Source organism: Miscanthus floridulus, chromosome 10 (genome assembly GCF_019320115.1).
Source record: "Miscanthus floridulus cultivar M001 chromosome 10, ASM1932011v1, whole genome shotgun sequence".
Lineage (NCBI taxonomy): Eukaryota > Viridiplantae > Streptophyta > Magnoliopsida > Poales > Poaceae > Miscanthus > Miscanthus floridulus.
The window spans coordinates 23569745-23590496 of record NC_089589.1 but is presented as its reverse complement, the minus strand read 5'-3'; the positions used below and the strand labels follow the sequence as shown (position 1 = coordinate 23590496).

The window sequence follows — 20752 nt, the reverse complement described above, 5'->3', positions numbered from 1 at the left end:
TTTTAGCAACATGGAACAAGGGGGCTAGAGCATTGGGCTATTTTATGGTGCTCTAGATTTCTCTCCCTAAGGACTTATCTGTAAGTGATCATCCGGGACTTACAGTACAGCTGTGAGGGCTACATGGCTCTGGCTTTCGCTCAGTATGAGGACCTTTTCTAGCTTGTTAGCGGTTACCTTTATTGGCGTAAGAATGGCTTGACGAATCGGGTATAGGACAGCCTCTACTCTTATGTGTATAGCCGTGATGGAATTGTGCCATTCGACAGGGGGGTTTCTACATCTGTTTGCCGAGTGAATCTAATGGCCCTAACTTGTTAGACGAACCTTTGAAAGGCTTCATAGTGAACCCTGCCGACCTTCCTTGGTAGTGGGTCAAGAGACTGATCACCTCGGGCGAAAGGGTAAATCACGACTCACAGTGAAAGTGTACAACCTCTGCAGAGTGTAAAACTGGTATATCAGCCGTGCTCACGGTCACGAGCGGCCTTGGAACATTTACGGAATAGATGATAAACACTGACGATACTGATGATAAAGATGCTCATTAATCATTACTGTTTATGCTATTCATTATTCATGTTTACCTGATCATGTGTTTATATGGGCTTGAGATAAACTTGTTGCTACTCCTATGCTAAAATCATGACTCATTAAAATCTAATCGCAGTTAAACTAGTGTCAGCCTTTTGAGCCTCATGAACCCCATGTTATATTTGTTGAGTACGACGTGTACTTACGCTTGTTTTATTTTTTTCAATTATTTGGATAAAAATCCTAGATGGGTACCAGATTACTAGAGTTTGGAGGAATTAGGCTTGTGATTAACCAGTCAGTTGTCCCTGTGGATTTGGTGTCTTCGCTTGAAGATTGGAGTTGTCTTTCCGCTGTCCATACTCTGAGGTTATATTCTTTATACTAATACGCTATGTATTTAAGCATTGTCTTTTGATATTACCCTTATTTGTAGCTATATGTGAGATTTGACTCCTGGGCTCACATATGGTGGATATCTGGTTTTGTTCTTAAAACTGGGTGCTACAAGTGGTATCAGAGAAATGCTGACTGTAGGACGCAAGCCTAGTTAGAAATTGGCCGTCTTAAGGTTTTGAAATTGGTATAAAATCCTTGTTCCATAAATCTTGATATTTTCTTCTGTACTATATATCTATCCTTGTTATTTAACTCCTCCTTGATGCTTGTTTTAAGCTTTTGTTCTCATCTTTACTCCTTGGTTTGATATGCTTTTAGAACTATCCCTCATCACCTTCTTGCGTAACCTGAAGACGAGTCTTAGGATTGTTACCCCTAATACAATGAGGATGATAGTATCGCAAGTCGAGACAATGATTGAATTGTGAATCTTTAATGCTTGTTGAATTGTTATTATGCTCATGATTGTTTCGAATCTTTGTAACGATTGCAATGATCTTGTTGGGTGTTCCCATAATTTTATTTAGTTTATAGGCCTAAGGTATAAGGATTAGTGAAACAAATAGTTGGGGTATGGTATTCTTCTGTTTCCCCTATCCTATTTTTTTTGGAGCAGTCTGCACTCTTTGACTTATATCTCTGATTTGGAAGATCATAAATCATGAGAAAATTCTGGACAAAAGTAGACTTCAATATCTTTCTTTGAGCGCAAGAATCATCCTGATAGCTATTTTGGTTAGGGAGATATGAAAATCATAAGGCGATGCATCTGTACTGTTTGGAACCTAGAACAGTTTCTATTGTGCATGGTTTTTTTATCAAGTTAACTGTGGAATTTGGAAAAGTGTTCTATAAGAAAGTTGTAGAGAATTTTATAAGCTTTCCAACGGTATAAGCTACAGTATCATTGGATTAATAGAATGAGAGTTACAACCATTTTACGCCGCTGCTGTTTTTCTGCTCGCGAGGAATTCCAGATTTCTTGTTCTTGCCCATATACAAGAGTATCATTGGGATGGCGGAACGTCAAGATATTAGTTAGCTCATCTAGAAGGAGATGCAAGCTATACTTTGGTGTCCCCTAGTTTTTCTTTTCTTAAGGGGGGTAGCCAAGTTGAAGAATTTGTAAGGTGAAGTATCCTACGTTCTAGTTTGCGCAGTGGAAGCATGGTGGTACTCAAAGATGTCAGAGAAACTTAGTTTCAATGAGGTTTAGTTAGAGGTTCAAGGAAGGTTTATCCGAGATCATCAAGATTTTTATAGAGCTACTGGAGAAGTTTTCAAGTTAATTTGGATAAGGAAACCTCAGCTAAGTGTTGAAGGAGTCCAAGAAGAGGTTGAAGTAAAATCTATGTATTAGCTTTGCCAGATCCGGACGAGACCTTCATATCTACAAGGATGCACCTTGTCAAGATGTGGGATGTGTCCTATGCAAGAATAAAAATGTAGTACCTTGTTCATTAAGTCAACTAAGGAAGCGTGAGTTGAACTAACCGACATGTGATCTAGAGTTATCCATTGTGAAGCATGGAAGTAATATCTTTTTGGAAGTAAAAGTGACATATAGGAGGATCATAAGAATCTACAGGACATCTTCACCGAGTTGGTCTTAAGCTTGTGATATCCTCGTTGGAATGAAATGGAGGACTTGGAAAAGTGCTATCACTTGGAGAAGCAAAAGTCATGACCGATGCTCTTAGCAATGGAGAATTGTGCTAGGAAGGTTCGGGTGACACCAAGGACTAAGAATTGTATTCCAAGTTTGAGCAACTTGACCAGGATCATTAATGTTTTAAAGGTTGGTAGTAGAATATCCTTCTGACCAAGAGATTCGTAAGACTTCGTTGGAAGGTGAATATACTAAGAAAGAGAATTGATATTACGAACTAAAAAGGAAAGATGGTCTAGGGATTGGAGTTACCTAAGAATTGTTCAAGGTACCTGTCATAATCTTGGAGTTAGTTTGACAAGTTACTTGGAGTAAGATTAACAGGTATGCAAAGTAAAGTGGGATTCTGATCAAGACGATGGAACTACACGATGAAGTAAAGAAGAGTCTGAAGACGAAGTATCTCTATCTCCCAGTCGACGTCGTCCGAATCTCGGGGACGAGATTCATCTTAAGGGGGGTAGAATTGTAACACCCTAAAATTTGCCACTTTTGAAAATAGAGTTAAAATGATTTATTTGTGAATTTTTTTTGCACATGAAAACATAGGAAAATAAAAAATTTCAATAATTTAAAATTTATCATAAGGTAGAAACAGGTTTGTCGCATTCATGCCGGTCGCACCTCGTGTTTCTATGTGCAAAATGTGTGTTTTTTATACGTTTAGGAGACGAATATCTATCTCTATGAATTTTTTAGCTTTTTCTGAAATTTAATTCCTACCTCTTTCACCTTAATCTTTATGTTCCAACTTCCCAACAATCTTTTTATGAGCTCCAAATACTTTATTTGGGTTCATCATGTTCCAAAGTGTCTCTGAGAATTTTCCCCCAATTTTCGGAGGTCTCGGAGTATTTTTCGTGGCTTAAATATCAATTCTGGACTTTTCTAGAATTATTTTATCTATGAAATTAATTAATTCCGAAAATAATAAATCTCTTATTTTTCCCAACGCTCAAAGCCCATGTGCAATAATCCTAATAAATCCTAAAGGCCTATGCATTTATTTACTAATGGGCTTTAATGATTATTTAGGCTCATTAGTAAATGTGGAGGGGGTAACATCAGTTAGTACCATATCGCTAGTTGACGTAGACGTGGGGAGTTTTTCTTCGTATATATATCAACCAACCCCTTGGGCAAAGCACACCAAAACTACCGTAAGGGGAGGCCCTAGTTTGGGAAATCCCTCGTGTAGTAAATCAGATTTTTCTCATCCATCTCTCGCCGTCGCCGTCGCGCTGCCCGTTGCCGCCTCGTCGAGCTGTACATCATCGTTCTTCTCCTCATCGCTGGGTTTGCATGAAGGTTGGACAACACCCTGGTGTATCTTGTTCCCTCTCAATTCCTTTAGGTTCTCTTTTGTTTGCTTCTCTTTCCTATCGCAGTCCACGTCGAGCGCCGGCCTTTTCCTGCCGCAATACGCCCAACCGAGAGCCCTGCTGCCATTCAGTCTCGCCTGTGCCCACTTTCCGAGCCTCTATGCCGCCCCTGCCGTCGGCCAGCTCATCGTCTCTCCGCCTCAATCGCGAGCAACCATCGTCACTCTACCTGGATGAACTCGCCATCACGTAAGTCGCCCAGCTGTTGGAGTTGTTCACCTTGCTTTCCAAGCTTAGCGTCTCGTGCCTTCGCTGGTCCAGACCACGCAAACCTCGCCTGCATCCTCGTCACAGAGCAAGCACCATGCACGGTTGATGCATGCCTAAGCGCAGATGAACATGCAAATCTGCACATATACATAGCACATCTGCCCCACACGTTTGCACGTACAGGTTTTTCTTGGTTTCTGTAATCTACAAGTTAGTGACGTATGAGCTTATTAATTTAAATATTAATATGACTAATGTTCATGTAACTGAAACAAGTTTAACCTCAGCGTTTTCACAAGTCAAATGTCAATTCGATTAATACCAAATTAAACATGCTTTTAGCAATAATTCGCTTAGTTTAAACATGTTGCATATATGACAAACACGTTTAGATGCTTTCACATACACCTTTTTCCTTTGCAAAGATAAAGTTTAACTTGATTGAATTATATGACATTCTTTATAAATAAACTATGAGTAGTTTTACCTGGCTTTTGAATTAAATTATGTTTTGAGTAATCTGGTCTAAACAACTTTTCACTTGGTTTTGCTCAATTTAAATAAATCAAGCACATAGGCTTTTTCTTTAATATAATATAAAAATCTCGGTATTCGTTTCTCTCAAACCGTAACTCCGATTAGCGTGTTCTCGCGACCGTGTGTTCGTAGCGATGTGTAGAATCGTGTTTCAAACTCTTTTACTTATTTTTCTATGATTGGTGTACTGTTCTAATTTAGATCTATTGTTTGCTTCGTGTATGATTGTATGGATGCTTGTGTGGTGTTTTATGATTACGTCCAGTCGGTGAGATATACGTGGTGATTAAGAAGAAGCAGAAGAGCGTTGAAGATTAAAGCTTACCGAAGGATCGGTGTTTAAGGCAAGTATAGCATGGGATCTTCCTTGTTGTCCTATATACCTTTAATCATTTAAATCATACTGCATGTGTCTACCTTGGCAACCGTAGTAATTTTCCTAGCTATTTGATATCCTGGATTCCTTGATATCTTTGGGGTATTGCATTGGGTAGTATGATGCTAGTGCTCCACTACAACCATGATCTTGTAACTTGACTAATGTAATATGCAATAAACATTAAAAGATACTTTTTAGCAACATGGAACAAGGGGGCTAGAGCATTGGGCTATTTTATGGTGCTCTAGATTTCTCTCCCTAAGGACTTATCTGTAAGTGATCATCCGGGACTTACAGTACAGCTGTGAGGGCTACATGGCTCTGGCTTTCGCTCAGTATGAGGACCTTTTCTAGCTTGTTAGCGGTTACCTTTATTGGCGTAAGAATGGCTTGACGAATCGGGTATAGGACAGCCTCTACTCTTATGTGTATAGCCGTGATGGAATTGTGCCATTCGACAGGGGGGTTTCTACATCTGTTTGCCGAGTGAATCTAATGGCCCTAACTTGTTAGACGAACCTTTGAAAGGCTTCATAGTGAACCCTGCCGACCTTCCTTGGTAGTGGGTCAAGAGGCTGATCACCTCGGGCGAAAGGGTAAATCACGACTCACAGTGAAAGTGTACAACCTCTGCAGAGTGTAAAACTGGTATATCAGCCGTGCTCACGGTCACGAGCGGCCTTGGAACATTTACGGAATAGATGATGAACACTGACGATACTGATGATAAAGATGCTCATTAATCATTACTGTTTATGCTATTCATTATTCATGTTTACCTGATCATGTGTTTATATGGGTTTGAGATAAACTTGTTGCTACTCCTATGCTAAAATCATGACTCATTAAAATCTAATCGCAGTTAAACTAGTGTCAGCCTTTTGAGCCTCATGAACCCCATGTTATATTTGTTGAGTACGACGTGTACTTACGCTTGTTTTATTTTTTTCAATTATTTGGATAAAAATCCCGGATGGGTACCAGATTGCTAGAGTTTTGAGGAATTAGGCTTGTGATCAACCAGTCAGTTGTCCCTGTGGATTTGGTGTCTTCGCTTGAAGATTGGAGTTGTCTTTCCGCTGTCCATACTCTGAGGTTATATTCTTTATACTAATACGCTATGTATTTAAGCATTGTCTTTTGATATTACCCTTATTTGTAGCTATATGTGAGATTTGACTCCTAGGCTCACATATGGTGGATATCTGGTTTTGTTCTTAAAACTGGGTGCTACAACTGCCTGGGGAGACAATAGAGCCTGAGTCCTGTGTGTTCGTGGCTGGGGATAGCGAGGGAGTAGACCGGGTTAGCCTGGTTCTGAAGTGAGCTAGTGATGCATACGGTGAGTACCGAGTCGGACTGTCACAAGCATAGTCGCACGACCGGCTGAACTATTGGTCTCGCCAGCCTGCAAAAGATCCTGAGAAATATTCATCCGCATACTCATATTCACTAATCATATTCACTAAGCACTAGCTTAACTAATCGCGAAAGCGACATATCATATTTATATTCGCTAATCACTCGCTCACTCATCCGTCATCAATATACCAACCAGCCCAAAGGGCGATTCGGCGAGGGAACAAACACCTTTAAAAAATCCAGCAGACCGACCGCGTACGTAATAAGCAACGGAAATTCCATTTGGCTAACATCGGGTACTCTGACTTTTCTGTTATTATTATAAACTAGCGTGCTCGTGCGTGGCTACGGGACAACTAAACTTTTGTACTAAAAACACAGAGATCGCATGATAAGATAACAATACTGTAAAATTAAATACGGCCGTTAAAGTGACATTTAATTGAAAAAGCAAAGTTCGTGAAATTAATACGGGAGAGCGCGGCGTCGCAGGCTCACCAACTCAACTGTATAGACCTTTCCGTGCGTTGCAACGGGAACATCGAAAAATTTCACGTCATGTATGTTGCTTGGTATTATTCAAGGACTCCGTCAAGCCAAAATTAAAAATTTTAGAGTTCATATCTCTGTGTTGCTAGACGTTTCCATTTTGCGTTGTTTTATCGAGAAAACTTCAGGTCTGTTTGGGTGTCTTAAGAAAAATAAAAATATGGTGGAAAAATGAGAATGCCATCTAAAAAGTTAGACTCTAGAATTAGATTGTAAAATCCAACTTCTACCACAAACCTCTACTATTTGACGATTTGCACTATGCTAAGGCAATAAATACTGTGAAAATAAGATCCAAACACTCATAATTTTATCTAGAATCCAGATTTACAATCTAGAGTCTAAAATATCACTACAAGGATGAGATCCAAACATTCCCTTCATATCATCCAAATATGCAATCCATGTTACCAATCTAAACCTCGTAGTTTCTGATTGAGATCAGGCCCAGTGCTGAGCTACTTATTCTCAAGTATATTACCACCAAATAATAGCAATAAAACTTATGATTCATGAAAGAGGATGAACCCGACTATTTGAGCTGTCATACGAGTATTGGGCCCAAAGAAACTCAACATAGATATTTTGGTCCAAATCTGAACAACAACATAGTTCAATTTTTCCTCACCATCTCCACCAGCAGCACAAGCACGCTTGCCTCACGAGCGCTCGTGCCCCTCGCTTCCTCAGTTCGGTCTCTCTGCCATCTTTGCTCGTCCTCCTCGCAACCTCGCTCATTCTCCTCGGCATCTCTGAGACTCCGACACTTATACCCGGGTGAAGAAGAAATGTCTCCGATTGCAAAGCTGAGACCCCAAGTGTCCTTGTTTATCGGGTATGCAGTACCCGTCGGGTATCTGTTACCCGACCGATGCCCGACGGGTATAGGGATGGGTAAGAATCTATACCCGAGACAGTTAATGGGGACGGAGACGGAATGAATTCTCCGTAGCGGGGAAGAGAACGTTCCGACGATATCCGATGGGTACATCCCCATTGTCATCCATAGGCTTTGCCTGACTTTCCACCTTCCAGTGCTTGATTTTGACGACGAACATGGACATTGGTTCGGCATGCAGCGAGTCTTTTGTTCCCTCTTTCTGAAAGCAACTTTCTCAATTGACAATAAAATGGCGACGACACGACGAAACGCTTTCCATCCACGCACCGGACACCGGGTTGTTCCGTGTCCACCTCGTAGCTGCCACTGCCAGTCGATATCATCAAAATGTCATTCCAAGAAATGTACCAAGTAATTGCCTTCACTTTCACGAGAAAATGCGACTCCTTCTCATTGTCTTCTAAGACATTGATGCCATATTGCCATCAACAAATTAAAGCTTTGTTTCGCACAGCTCTTGATGGCTCTGTCTCCATTTTATAAATCAACTCTTTCTTGCTAAAATAATCTGGAAGCCTGGAAAGCAATTTTTTTGTAACTTCAGAAGCTCCTATGACTCTATGAGTCAGTAAAACTGTAGCAGGAGACGTACCAAACAGGTGAATTTATCAATCAATAATAGAACCAAAAATGAAAAAGAAAGGGGGCACTGGAACTAATCGTTGTGCTAGATATAATTAACGTACCTGGTCTACTACTCCCTCTGAACGATTCAAAAAAAGGCAAACGCAAAAGAAGTTGAGGTGATTAAAAATGTGCCTCACCTAATTAATCCTCAGTAATCTACGAGACGAATTTATTAAGCCTAATTAATCTGTTATTAGCACATGTTTACTATAGCACAACATTGTCAAATCATGGACTAATTAGGCTTAATAAATTTATCTCGTAAATTAGTCTTAATCTATGAAATTAATTATTTTTAATCTATATTAAATATTCTATGTATGGGTCTAAACGTACCAAACTTTAGCCAGTGAAAATAAAAGTCTGCGTGAATTTGAACTGTGTGCCGACCGCACCACGTCACGGGGACACGTTGATACCAGCACACATCACAAACAATAAGTCGGTTGGGTTGGCTGGTTTGTTTCATTGTTGATTCGTAAAAAAATACTACTAACTAATTTATACGAGAGAAAAATACTATTCGAAATTTACGATCCTTTAGCACAAGTCACGGCCTCACGGCTGGCCCGCACCGCGTCCACGTCCACCGCACATCGCCATTGCTGCAAATGTCCTTTCCAGCGTCTCAGTCGTCACAGAAAAACACTAGAGTAGTTGACTGACTGCCAACCAATAACGGGCCCACTCGGTTTCAATCTGCTTGAGGAAAACTTTGGCGTCCGACGAGCGACGACTCCGAAGGTGACCCCGAAACCGAAGCCGAAGCCGGATTCTGGCCGAGCCTGGGCCCCCGGTAGGGACACCGAGGACAAGGAGGCGAGGCTTGACATGCACACCGTCAAGCAGTACTCCGATCCTTAGCAGCCTGGGCCATGCGACGTTCTCACTCCTGTCACCATCGGCACGTCAGCTTATCACTTTCATCTCGTCTCAGAGTGGTCGAGAGACTCCAATGCCCGTGCAATGCAGAGCAAAATGCTGTAGGAGTACAACTAACTAGAGATGCCCTATTGCCATCTGAAGGATCCGATTCCCTTCAGGTTGATAGGGCCGTTGCACAAATTAAACTAAGAAGGTAATTAGAGCCAGTTTTGCCAGCTGGGAGGAACTGGAAGGCGTGCATCTCTACCTTTTGATGCGTGATGCCAGCTCACATGTGAACGTGGAGCACCGTTTCTGTTCAGGCCTTTGATTCAGAAGGTAACACTTTTTATGTTTTCGTCCATTTGTTCTAAGAAATCGTACGGCCAAACTAGGAAACTCATGTCAGTGGCGTACCACCGCCACGCGGCGAGGAAAGACGGGAGCTCGACCCAGCGCGTGGCCGGGGAGAAGAGCCGCGCGACGCGGTCGCCGTTGGAGAAGCCGCCGGTCTGGAGGAGCGTGCCGTTGGGGAGCAGCGCCCCCGAGGAGCACCACGGGTTGGTGGCCAGCGGGTACGGGTGCAGCACGTTGGAGCGGAGGTCCAGGAGCACCGAGTGAGCCGTGCGGTCGGCGCTGTCGGCGGTGGCCGCGCACGGCGCCAGCGCGGCCAGCGAGATGTTGGAGGGCCCCGTGTCGGTGCGGTCGAACATCAGGACGAAGTCCCCCGGCAGCAGCTGCATGTGCATCGCCGAGACGCCGATGCTCGCATGGAGGAGCTGCCATTCTCCCTGGAACGACGAGGACGGTGTGGTGGGCTCCTGCGACGGGGCATCATCGGCGCCGGCGGCATTGGCAATGCAGCTGGCGATTAGGAGGAGGTGGAGAAGCAAGGATCTTGGCTTGGGCATGGCTGCTGAGCATGCATCCAAGCATGCGATCTTTAAGCCTTTTCATGCATCCTTGCGATGTTGATAAGCTAGGTGTAGGTGTAGGTGTAGGTGTAGGTGTAGGTTTGTAGCTAGCTTGTGTACAGAGTGTGTTGCGTTGCATTGTGATGGTACAGGGAAGGTTGCATTGCATTGTGTTGGGTGGAGGGTTGGTTCAGGGAAGGTTGGAGGGACGAGGGAAATGGGGAATACGCATTTGATGCTTCGAACAGGGTTACACTTCATTTAACCCGTCAAAATATTCATGTTTAGCTAGTATTTAGCTGAATCTTTGACACAATTTGATCAAGAAGCACAAAGACGAAACATATTGACCCTCCCAGAGCCCGAGCGGCGCTCCCCAGGTGGCCATCCTCTCGTCGGTCTCCTCCCTGTCTCTACTTCCTTCGGTGCTTGCTCTCTGTCTGTCTCAGATTGGCAGCGCAGCATCTGGCCGGCGCCGAGCAGTCCGGTGCCTGTCAAAAGTGCCGGCCCAATTTCCAGTCTGGCAGGTTCGAATTTCCAGCCCTGTTTTTTTTTTTTTGTTTCATCCGTGGTTTGAGCGTTTGTGCTCGGATTTAAGTTCCATCTTTTGCGTTGGTTTTCCATCGATTCAAGGAACTTATCTAAGTATTCTCGTCACCAGTTGGCAGGGATATTTTAGATTTGGGAACTTCTTTTGGTTTGCTTGGGGACAGCGGCCAAATATTTTGAGAGAAATTTTACGGCTCCCATTCACCCCATCAGGTCACCGTTTTCAATCCTTTATATTGCAACTAATTTAAATATCTGAAAAATAAAAGGAGCCTCGTTAGGAAGCTGCATTCTCATGGCACTGGCAGCATATATATGAACATTTAGTTGGCCACCTACGTACATTTTCAGGCTCACAATGAATCCGCAAGCCGGAATAAGCTGTATCATAACATTTGTTTTGTAACATGACGACTCACAACTTAATTATATGTACAAGGCTCTGTATTCTCAGGTGGTAACCTGCATCCACAGTAACACAGATTCGAATAAAAAAACTAATTCACATCACATCGCATTCTAGTCACCATGAATTTATTTGCAGTGTCCAACATCTGACTGCCTCACGACGACCCGCAGCGTAGTAATCGGCTCCATTGCTTCTTCTTCGGCCGAAGCGATGATAGCTCCAGCCTCCAAGGCTGCTTTTTGTCCATGCGGCACTCCACCTGCAGGCGAGGTCTTTTATACATTCTATAATCGATAGTGCTAGAGACGTATGTAGTAATAATAATAGTCTTGGAGTAGCATGCATACTTTATTGTTACTCCCTCTGTTGTTCCACGATGAATTCCCTTCAAACTTGCTCCACTTTGTCCAATAACACCTCCTCTATTTCATCCCCTGAAACGGACCGTCTAGTCAAGTAACCAGATATTCCAATAGCAAGAAAGGTGCTCAGTATATGCAACATATAAAGCAGCAGTGTTGTGTTAATTTACCTGAAGCGTCGACAGAGGGGCTGATGTTTGTCTTGAAGCTGAAAGGATCTCTCGTGTACTTCACGTACCACTTCCTTTCAATGTTGTTGTCATCATCATCTGCATATGCATTGACCTGCTTGATATGGCTAAACTTGTCCCACTCAGGGCTAGATTTTCCTTTAGCTATGGAAGTGAGCAACAGGACATCACAGTCTAGATCCAAATGCCTTGGCTTTACGTCCTGCAAATATCCAGGGAGTGTTTCCATGTCGTAGTCCTCCAGCCAGAGTTTCTGAAGTGCAGGCAAACCCTCTAGCACCTTCAACTTTGGGCAGGGGAAGATATAAAGGTTCTTCAAATTTGGTAGGTTACTGATCCTCTCAAGTCCGTGACATCTACTCACCTCAATTTTCAAATCAGAACCAAAGTTTTCCAAAGCGCTTGGGTGCTCATGATGGTGTGGTAGTAAGAACTCTGGCCCAACACGCTTGATGCCTAGAGCGCTTTTAATCTGTAGGAACTCCAAGCTGGGGAGCTGGAACAAGCCATCAGGTAGCTCTGTGCAATAAGGCAAGTCTTCCATGAATAGAATCCTCAAGCATCCAAGGCACACAATTGCTGTCGACGTCATCCATCGTGGAAGTCGTTGACCAAAGTACCCTTCGATTGTAAGATTTTCTAAGCAAGGCGGAGGGCAGAGCTCATCAAACACCTTCTCGATTTGTTGCTGCTCTTCCTGTTTCACCAACCGGTGAGCACCTCCACTACTACTAGTGCACTGTAACCACAGATAGCTGAGGCACACCTTTTCACCAAGCCTGGCTTTTATAGCAAATGAGGAAGAAGATACATTCTCCAGGCCATGTATACGAAGACGCATGAGCTGGTTAAGAGGTCCTAATTCTTCCAAACTACACCAATCACCCTCCACATGGGCTGGAAACCCCCTCAATACCCTTAAATTAGTTAGGCCACTGAAACCCCTGGGTATATTGTTTATACCTGAGCCAATAAGGCTTAGATACCTCAGCTGACGTAACTTTCCAATGCCCACAGGAAGCTTCGTCAGACTTCCACAGTTAGAAAGGTCAATGCACTGAAAGAATTGCATCATGTCTATTTTTTCTGGCAGCCTAGATGTGTTAGTGGCATCTAGGCACAAATACCTCAAGTGTTTGAGTTGGACCAAAGATTCAGACAATGCATCAAAATTTCCATCTTCTATATGTAGGGTCCGCAAACAAGGAAAAGATGACAGTGAATCACCTGGGTTGATCTTTGTTTCCCCAACTAATATAAGTGTTCGCAGTGATATATGTGCTTGTAGAGAACTCCACTCTAGCTCATTTGACTCTGATTCTTTGGATTTTAATGATAACCGAATAACATTTTGTGGGTTAATGTTATTGGTATGGCCAGGCTCAGTTTTGTGAGCTATCAATGCTTCATCTCTAGTCAAATACTGAGCGAACGAGCGAACAACATCATGCATATTGCAAGCTGTCTGGTCTATGTTCCCTTGAACAGGCTCTAGAAGGTTCCTAGCTATTAACTGGTCATAGTACTCTTTTCCTAACACTTCCAAATCCTGTGAGTTTCCATGAACAAATCCTTCACTAATCCACATGGCAACAATACGGTCATACCAGAACACCGTGTTCTTTGGGAGGAGGGCGTAGTGCAGAAAGCAAGACTTCAACTCAGGGTTCAGATCTTGATAGCTAAGGTATACTGCATAGTTTAGCTCTTCAGGCATTTGAGATACTGACCATGTAGAATCATTTAGGACATTTTTCCAGTCGCTTCGCCTTATGTTTTTCTGGCGGAGAAGGCCTCCTATTACTTTGACTGCGAGAGGCAAACCATCACATTTTGCTATAATCGACGTTCCAATGTCCTTCAATGCATCAACCTTTGGTTCATCATTGTTTTCATTTCCGACCACCTGCAAAGCAACTTAAGCTTGTTAATTGAATGAAATATGTAGATATAAATACACTTGGTCATAATCGGAAGCAAAATCAAGTGCTAAAAAACGATACTGTGTGCAGAGGCAAAATTCACGTGCGACGTTCTAAGCGTATGACCGATGTACCAGTCCACTAAAATAGATGAAAAAATCATCGTATATGTATATCACTATGGTGCAATTAGGTGACGTCTGTGACTGTGTACAAGAATAGTGTTCTCATCGGTCACTATCATTACCAACTCTCGTCTACCTGATGTTTATAGTCACTCCAGTATTTATCGTATCTTTTATTTAATTTTTTCTTATTTTATTAAAAAAGTTGTACAGTACGTCAGACTACTTCTCACTGCCAAGTACTGATAGTGATAAGTGATAAAAAAAAAGCACAAAATGTACGCCAGATTACTGCATCTTCACTGCCAGTAACCGACAATGACAGTATTTAAACTCAAGATCTCAACATTCTCCTGAGCATCTATACCAGCAGAGCTATACAACACTTGTGACTATACAACTGATGCTATTCTTTTAACTACACAATTTTGAATCTTATATTGCATATTTGATACTCTGAATGATCTCAAATGAAAAGGTTGTTAACTGCAAAGTTGTAGATCGATCTCATCGACTACTAACTCTACTATTGACTTTGTCTCCATTCGACATCATTAACCATCTCAAATCCCATTGGTGAACTTACATAGAATATTTTGATATGTAAACCATCTTAAATTAAAAAATTGTTAACTACAAAGTTTTAAATCTTTTTGAACATATAAAGCTTATCTTATCAAACATCATATGAAAAAGTTATTACTTTTTCGTAAAATAGCCTATCACTGTTGGTTGTAGCCACAAACCGGCCACGACGGGTGGTCCTTCACTACATGTTCGTGGCTATAACCAGCAGTGATAGTACACTACCTGTCACTATCACTTGTAGCCATGATTCGTTCGTGAAAGTTCGATTCGTTCGTGAAAGTTCATCTATCACTGTCAGTTGTACTATCACTACCGGTTCCAAAGCAACCAGCAATGATGGTCCGACAATGATGGCCTATGTTTGCGGTAGTGCTAGGTCCTATGCTACCCACTTGCCTATTAATAATGGTATGAACTATCATGTCAGCCTGCACTATGGCACTTAAGGCCATGTTTGGATGTAGTAGTATTAAGAGACGTAGTATTAAGAAACAACGATTTTAGAACCTATAGATGTGGTAAACCATGATTTAGCAACAAAGAGGTCTAGATATGAATTTATAAAACTCTAAAGAGACTACAAATTTAGCAAAACTCTAGTTTTCAAAACCATAAAATTTGTTGCATCAAAACACTTCATACAACTCTAATAAAATCAAAGTATTTCATAAAAGCATGGTATTTTTCTAAAACTCCAAAAATACATCTGCATCCGAACAGGGCCTAAGATTTTGATCCTGTTACATTCAAAAATTGTATATGTAGTAGAAGTATTATTTTTATAAAAATATAGAATAATCAAAATTAAATTATCAGTGTCGATATGACATAGTATTTGAGTCAAAATTTATAAAATTATTTGAAATAAAAACTTATAAACTTTTTTGTCATGCCATAGTAATGTAATTTAAAATAAATTATCAGTGTCATTTATATGTGGTTTGTTAAGTAACAGTTTAGCACTTGATGATCTATTAACTAAAAATATCCTAACCGTATGTATGTTTGATTGGTTGATATATTAACCCAACTTTATGTTAATAACCGAAATGTATAGCATGGATCATGGAGGATGCAAACTATACAGCCACGATGTTGTCAGAAATTGGTCCTGCTGTCGGCCAGGTTGAAGGTGAAAGAAGGAACCCAAGAAACCAGAGGATTTATTTTAACGAACATCTGTCCCTGCTGATGGTTCAGTAATTAACTAATCGGTCCCAATACAAGCCTACATGAAGCTAGTCCTCGTTTGAAACCCAAAGATTGGGTATATGATCCTAGAAAATAAATTTGTCCCTTTGTGACATTTGGTTTATTTTTTTATTCCAATTTGACACTATATGTTCAATTTCGTTGCAACTTATCATGAGATTATTCATAAAAGGACCAAACACCCCTGGTAGAAAAAGGAATGGACGGAAGTCAATTATTAGGATCCAACTGGAAAGGTTATTAAAGTCTGCACATCTTGACCTGAAGAAGCTACGTTTTTCTCCCTTATTCATACTCTCTTGGATGCAGGTAAGCCTAATGTGATATCCCTTGTGTCCTTAGCTTTTTAACCATTCTAGAGATGAGACAAGTGAGGCAAGTTACATGGACAATTACTCAAGTGTCTATGGTAAAACCTGTCAATCAGGATATATGCCAAAGGCCCCGTGAGTACATTTCCTAATTTTTTACGCCATGTTCAGAATAGAACTTTAAATCATTGATTTTAGTTTAACATGTTTACAGGATCTAGTAAAATTATAATAGTTTGAAAAGGTTGTTAGAGAAAAGGATAAAAGTTACATATGTTATATGTTATTTTAATGTCTAACTCGATGAGATATTTAAAAAGTTACACTCCTATCACCTAATAATAGGACTTCTGAAAATTTAGAACAAAATAAATTAGGCAACAAGAGAAAGCCTAACATTCCCATCATTAAACAGTAATGTCCAGTCCTGATTGGCTTTAATAGTACAGGCTATAAATTGCTGATTCTTTATCAGACCGTGGAGGATGGGACTTGGTCTTGGAGATATTAAACCTAAGCACCAGACGCCCTTTGCAACGAAAGGGTACAGTAGAGTAAAAGTTTAGAAATCTTAATCTCATGACCATCTAAAGAGTTGAGGCTCTCAAAAAAAAATCTATAGAGTTGCGACCACAAGTATTAGTAACAATGTAATAATGCTTGTACATGAGCTCTTACGAAACTTCACAAGCACCTATAGGAATAAAAAAAATCTATAGGGGCAGCTAGCGTAGACCATCATGGATGACTGTAGGCACACATGACACGTGTATTTTTTAATTATTTTTATTCAACTTTCAATATCGGTTTCAATGTGGCGGTGATGAAGGTGAGCATCACCGCCGAATCGCAAAACCGGTGGTGATGGTGGTTTTCAAGCAAGCGGTGATAATGTTCGTGTAGTAGTGTTTTGAAAGTGGTTTACAGACCCTAGATTTCTAATATTAATGCTAAAACAAATAACTATTTTGTACAACCATGCGCATAAGGGGATCTTCAGTGTAGATTTTCTTTATGTGGTTTCTAAGAGTGCCACATCATTTTATAGGTTTAGGTTGATGAATGAAATGATTCCTCTCAAGACACAATTTTATAAATAGATAGTAAAGCAAATGTGAAGAAAATGCGCAAGATTACCGACATCTGAATAGATAGTGTAGCAAATGTGCATGCATGAATGTGTAACAAAATAAAGCTAGATAGATTGTGAAGCAAATGTGCACACATGAATACATAACATATTAAATCCTTAAATTAACTTATACAAACCTGCTTCTTGAGCAAAGAGCAGGCATCTTCTTCTTCTAGTTTGTCGACATGGTGGTAGGGCACCTCCACTATCATGCCTCGAGCGACCGTGTCATGTCTCGTTGTTACGAGAACACGACTTCCACGAGCAAGTGAGTTTATTAATGGAGGCTCGAGCACCTTCTCCCATGCATGGTGGTCCCAAACATCATCCATCACCAATAAGGTCTTGCACCCCTCCACGGCTTCCTTAAGGGTTTGCTCTAGTGTGTCCTTTGTGTTTCTTGGTGCTTGATGGTTTCCTTCTGCTCCAGTGATTGCTCTCTCTAATAGATCAACATCGCTAAATTCTTGATTGACACTCAACCATATTCTCTTTTGAAACTCTTGTTTGATGGAGTCATGATTAAAGATCTTCTTGGCAAGGGTGGTTTTGCCAATCCCTCCTACTCCCACAATAGCATAAACCATAACATTTTTGTGTTCATGTGCATTTTTGTCCTTCTTTGTGAGCAAATCCACAAGATTTCTTGTGTCCTCCTCAATCTTCTCACCAACCACACCTAACTCATCCCCCCCTGTTGTCTCACGCCTAGCGCGAAGGGAGGATTCTACCTTTTTTGTGTTGTCCTCATAAGATGCAAGGTTAATGAAGTTGAAGGTTTTGCTACGCTTCTCAATGTCATCTAGCCTCTCATTAAGACTTTTTATGCGATTACCGATGTCATGAGCATGGAGAGGATTCCTCATACAAAAGAGCAAGGGATTGAAGCAGCCCATATCACAGCTTCGACCCCGTTCCATCGCCTTGAGCTGGCACAAATCAAGGATGTTGGTAGCATCATACATGGCATTCCTAAGCTCTCTCATCCATGATTTCACACTCTCGTCGCTGATGTTCCTCTTGTCAGCATCGGCGAGGAACCTCTTAAGGTCCCCAAGCTTCATCCCCATCTTTTTTATCTCATCGGGAACACCTAAGAACAGATGCACCTCTTCTTTAGCCATCTCCAACAACATGTCTTGGAGGTAGGATGCTAAAGCATCCAGTACCACCGCCATTTTTGCTGCTTCGGTATCTACAAAATCGAAATTAAATAAAAAATTACGTGTTTCATTTTAAAGGAAAGGTAATCTTGATGGTAAAAGTACCGAGGCCCCTATAACCTTGGCACTATTATTCAAAAGGGAACACTGCAACAGTAGATAGGTACTAGAATAATCACATTTAAATGATAACTGAGTACTTTTGGTACCAGATCTGGCGCATAGTAGCAAGCTAAAACGATAACGGAGTTAACAAATTAATGAGTAGCTAGCAGACGAGAATATGATGAAGTTTGATCTATGGATGATGTTGAAATATTATATACTTGGGCACCTAAAAATCGAAAGCAGCTACACCAATCTCAAGCCATCACCCTTGTGTGAGTATATTTGTGAGTGGAAGAAGAGTATAATATCTCCAACAAAAACTAGAAAGAAAGAAAGAAAGAAAGAAAGGAGCGCGGCGAGCGGGGCGGCGGCGGCTTGTGGGGATCTTCGGTGGCTGTGCTCCTAGGCGGATCTAGGGCGTGGATCTCCGGCGGCCGCGCCTCCGCCAAGCACGGCACGGTGCCCCCTCCCTCTCCCTCTCCCTCTCCGGCATGCGGCGAGCAGCGCCTCCTCTCCTCCACAACCAGGCGGCGGGGAGCAACCCTCCGGCGGCGGATCCGGCCGCGCTTCGACCTCCTCCCCCCTCCCACCTCTCCCTACGGCGTAGATCCGGAGGAGAGATGGCCTACGGCGGCGGATCCGGCGGGTTGGTGCCCTGCGGCTGCGGATCCGGCCTCCTCCCCTGCCTCCATGGCTCCACGACGTGTATCCGGCGGCGGAGGTGGCCTCCAGCGGCAGAGAGGCACCACAGCAAACAGCGGCGGCCGTGGCGGCCCGTGGATGGGCTCGGCGGGCCTGTCCACGGGTTTTTTCTTTTTCTTTTGTTTTTTATTCGATTTATGGAGGCGGGCATCAAACCGTCTCGGTAAAGGTCCCATTTACCGTGACCATTTGTTCGAGGCGGTTGTGATTCCCGCCTCGGTAAATCCATTTTGTCCGCCTTGGAAAATATTTTGTGTAGTAGTGAGGGCCAGGTTGGGTACTTTTGGTACCAGACGTGGCACCTTGATTTGCATTAAGGTACGAATCTCAACCCGTCACCCGTGTGAGTATATTTGTGAGTGGAAGATGAATAACATCTCCAATAAAAATAGGAAAGAAAGAGGATGGAAAGAAAAACAGAGAGAGCTGGGAGAGACTAGGCATATGCACCTTGATTTGCAGCGGCGAGAGAGAATGCTGTGTCCTACAGTTCCTTGATCTGTTGTGGAGTGGAGCAAGAGGACTGGCCGGGCCAGGCTGGCGGTACATTTGTCACAGAGATGCCAAATTGTTAGATTTGTGGTTGATGTATAATAGTGTATATAAACGAGTACACAAGTTTGAAAGTAGATCTTGGACGCAGAGCTAGCTACGCATGAAAAATTGAATGCAGAGAAATATGGCCTCGAGGAAACGGACCTGTTGAGCGATGGCTGGAACTGGAAGTACGTTGGACCAAGTGCAGGCGTGGTTTGTGGAACGGCACCTGCTGCCTAGCAGTTGCAAAGGTTGGAGATTGGCCGGATCCGCGACTAGGCGTGGAACGGCGCCTGCTGCCTAGGCGTGGTTTGCAGCCGGTAGAGAGAGGATAATATGTGTGCTTCAGTTCCTTGGTCTGTTGTAGAGTAACGCAAGAGGAAGACTGGCCAGGCCGCGCTGGGGTTTACAGTCATCGATCACCATAGAGATGCCGAATTGTTAGATTTGTGGTTGGTGTATATATATAATAGTATATATAAACGAGTACACAAGTTTGTAGTAGATCTCGGACGCAGAGCTAGCTACGCATAAAAAAAAAATTGCAGAGAAATTCAACGTCAAGGAAACGAACCTGTTGAGCGATGCCTGGAAGCCTGGAACAGGAAAGAATCCCGGCGTGGTTTGTGGCAACTGCTCTGCTTGACGGACGCTGGCGGAGGTGGTGGTGAATGGGCTGATGGCCAGGGTTGCTGCTAGCCGGCGCTGGAGGGGGCGGACAAGCTGAAATGGACTTAAGCGAAGAACAGAGGAGATGTGAGGTGGTTAGCGACGACTAGAACTGCGGTTGCTTCTCTCGGCAGCTTGAGATGAGGAATGAAGGCAACTTTATAGTTAGCCATGGTCGCCCAGTTAACTGAGCTGAGCTGGTGGTGGCAGGCAGAGTCTGAACATCTTCTAATACTTCAAATAAGTTATAGTCTTACAGATGGTATCAGGGTCAATAATTTTGATATAAATTTATCTTCATGCAAATTCGTATTAAAAAATTATGAATTATTTTTTTGACCACACTTCTTTTCAGAAACGGGCTTGCCACCTCTGTTAATTGTTATGTCTAGATCCTAGTTTTCTCTTTAACCATTCGTATGAACGCCTTCTTTTATTTGCTCAT

At 42.3% G+C, this 20752-nt stretch overlaps 1 protein-coding gene and 1 long non-coding RNA gene across 4 annotated transcripts; one reads left to right on the top strand and one right to left on the bottom strand.

The window, feature by feature from the left end:
- The first annotated feature begins 4001 nt into the window (after window positions 1–4001).
- Window positions 4002–6208, top strand: LOC136486916 (uncharacterized). The gene is made up of 3 exons (XR_010767060.1): window positions 4002–4173; window positions 4997–5075; window positions 6095–6208. It is a non-coding gene; the product is annotated as an uncharacterized lncRNA (long non-coding RNA).
- Window positions 6209–10709: 4501 nt separating this feature from the next.
- On the bottom strand, window positions 10710–20376 carry LOC136486368 (putative disease resistance RPP13-like protein 1). Of its 3 annotated transcripts, none has more exons than XM_066483241.1 (7): window positions 20213–20376; window positions 19801–20037; window positions 19552–19638; window positions 17266–18323; window positions 11818–13744; window positions 11633–11719; window positions 10710–11544 (listed from the first exon to the last, which is right to left on the bottom strand). In XM_066483241.1, exons 4-6 carry the CDS (start codon window positions 18304–18306, stop codon window positions 11673–11675), a joined length of 3015 nt encoding a protein of 1004 aa, XP_066339338.1. In that variant the 5' UTR covers window positions 18307–18323; window positions 19552–19638; window positions 19801–20037; window positions 20213–20376; the 3' UTR covers window positions 10710–11544; window positions 11633–11672. The 3 variants fall into 3 exon arrangements, with proteins under 3 accessions (XP_066339338.1, XP_066339339.1, XP_066339341.1); XM_066483242.1 differs by having other exon boundaries at window positions 19552–19624; XM_066483244.1 differs by lacking the exons at window positions 19552–19638; window positions 19801–20037; window positions 20213–20376 and having other exon boundaries at window positions 17266–19046.
- Between the last annotated feature and the right edge of the window lie 376 nt (window positions 20377–20752).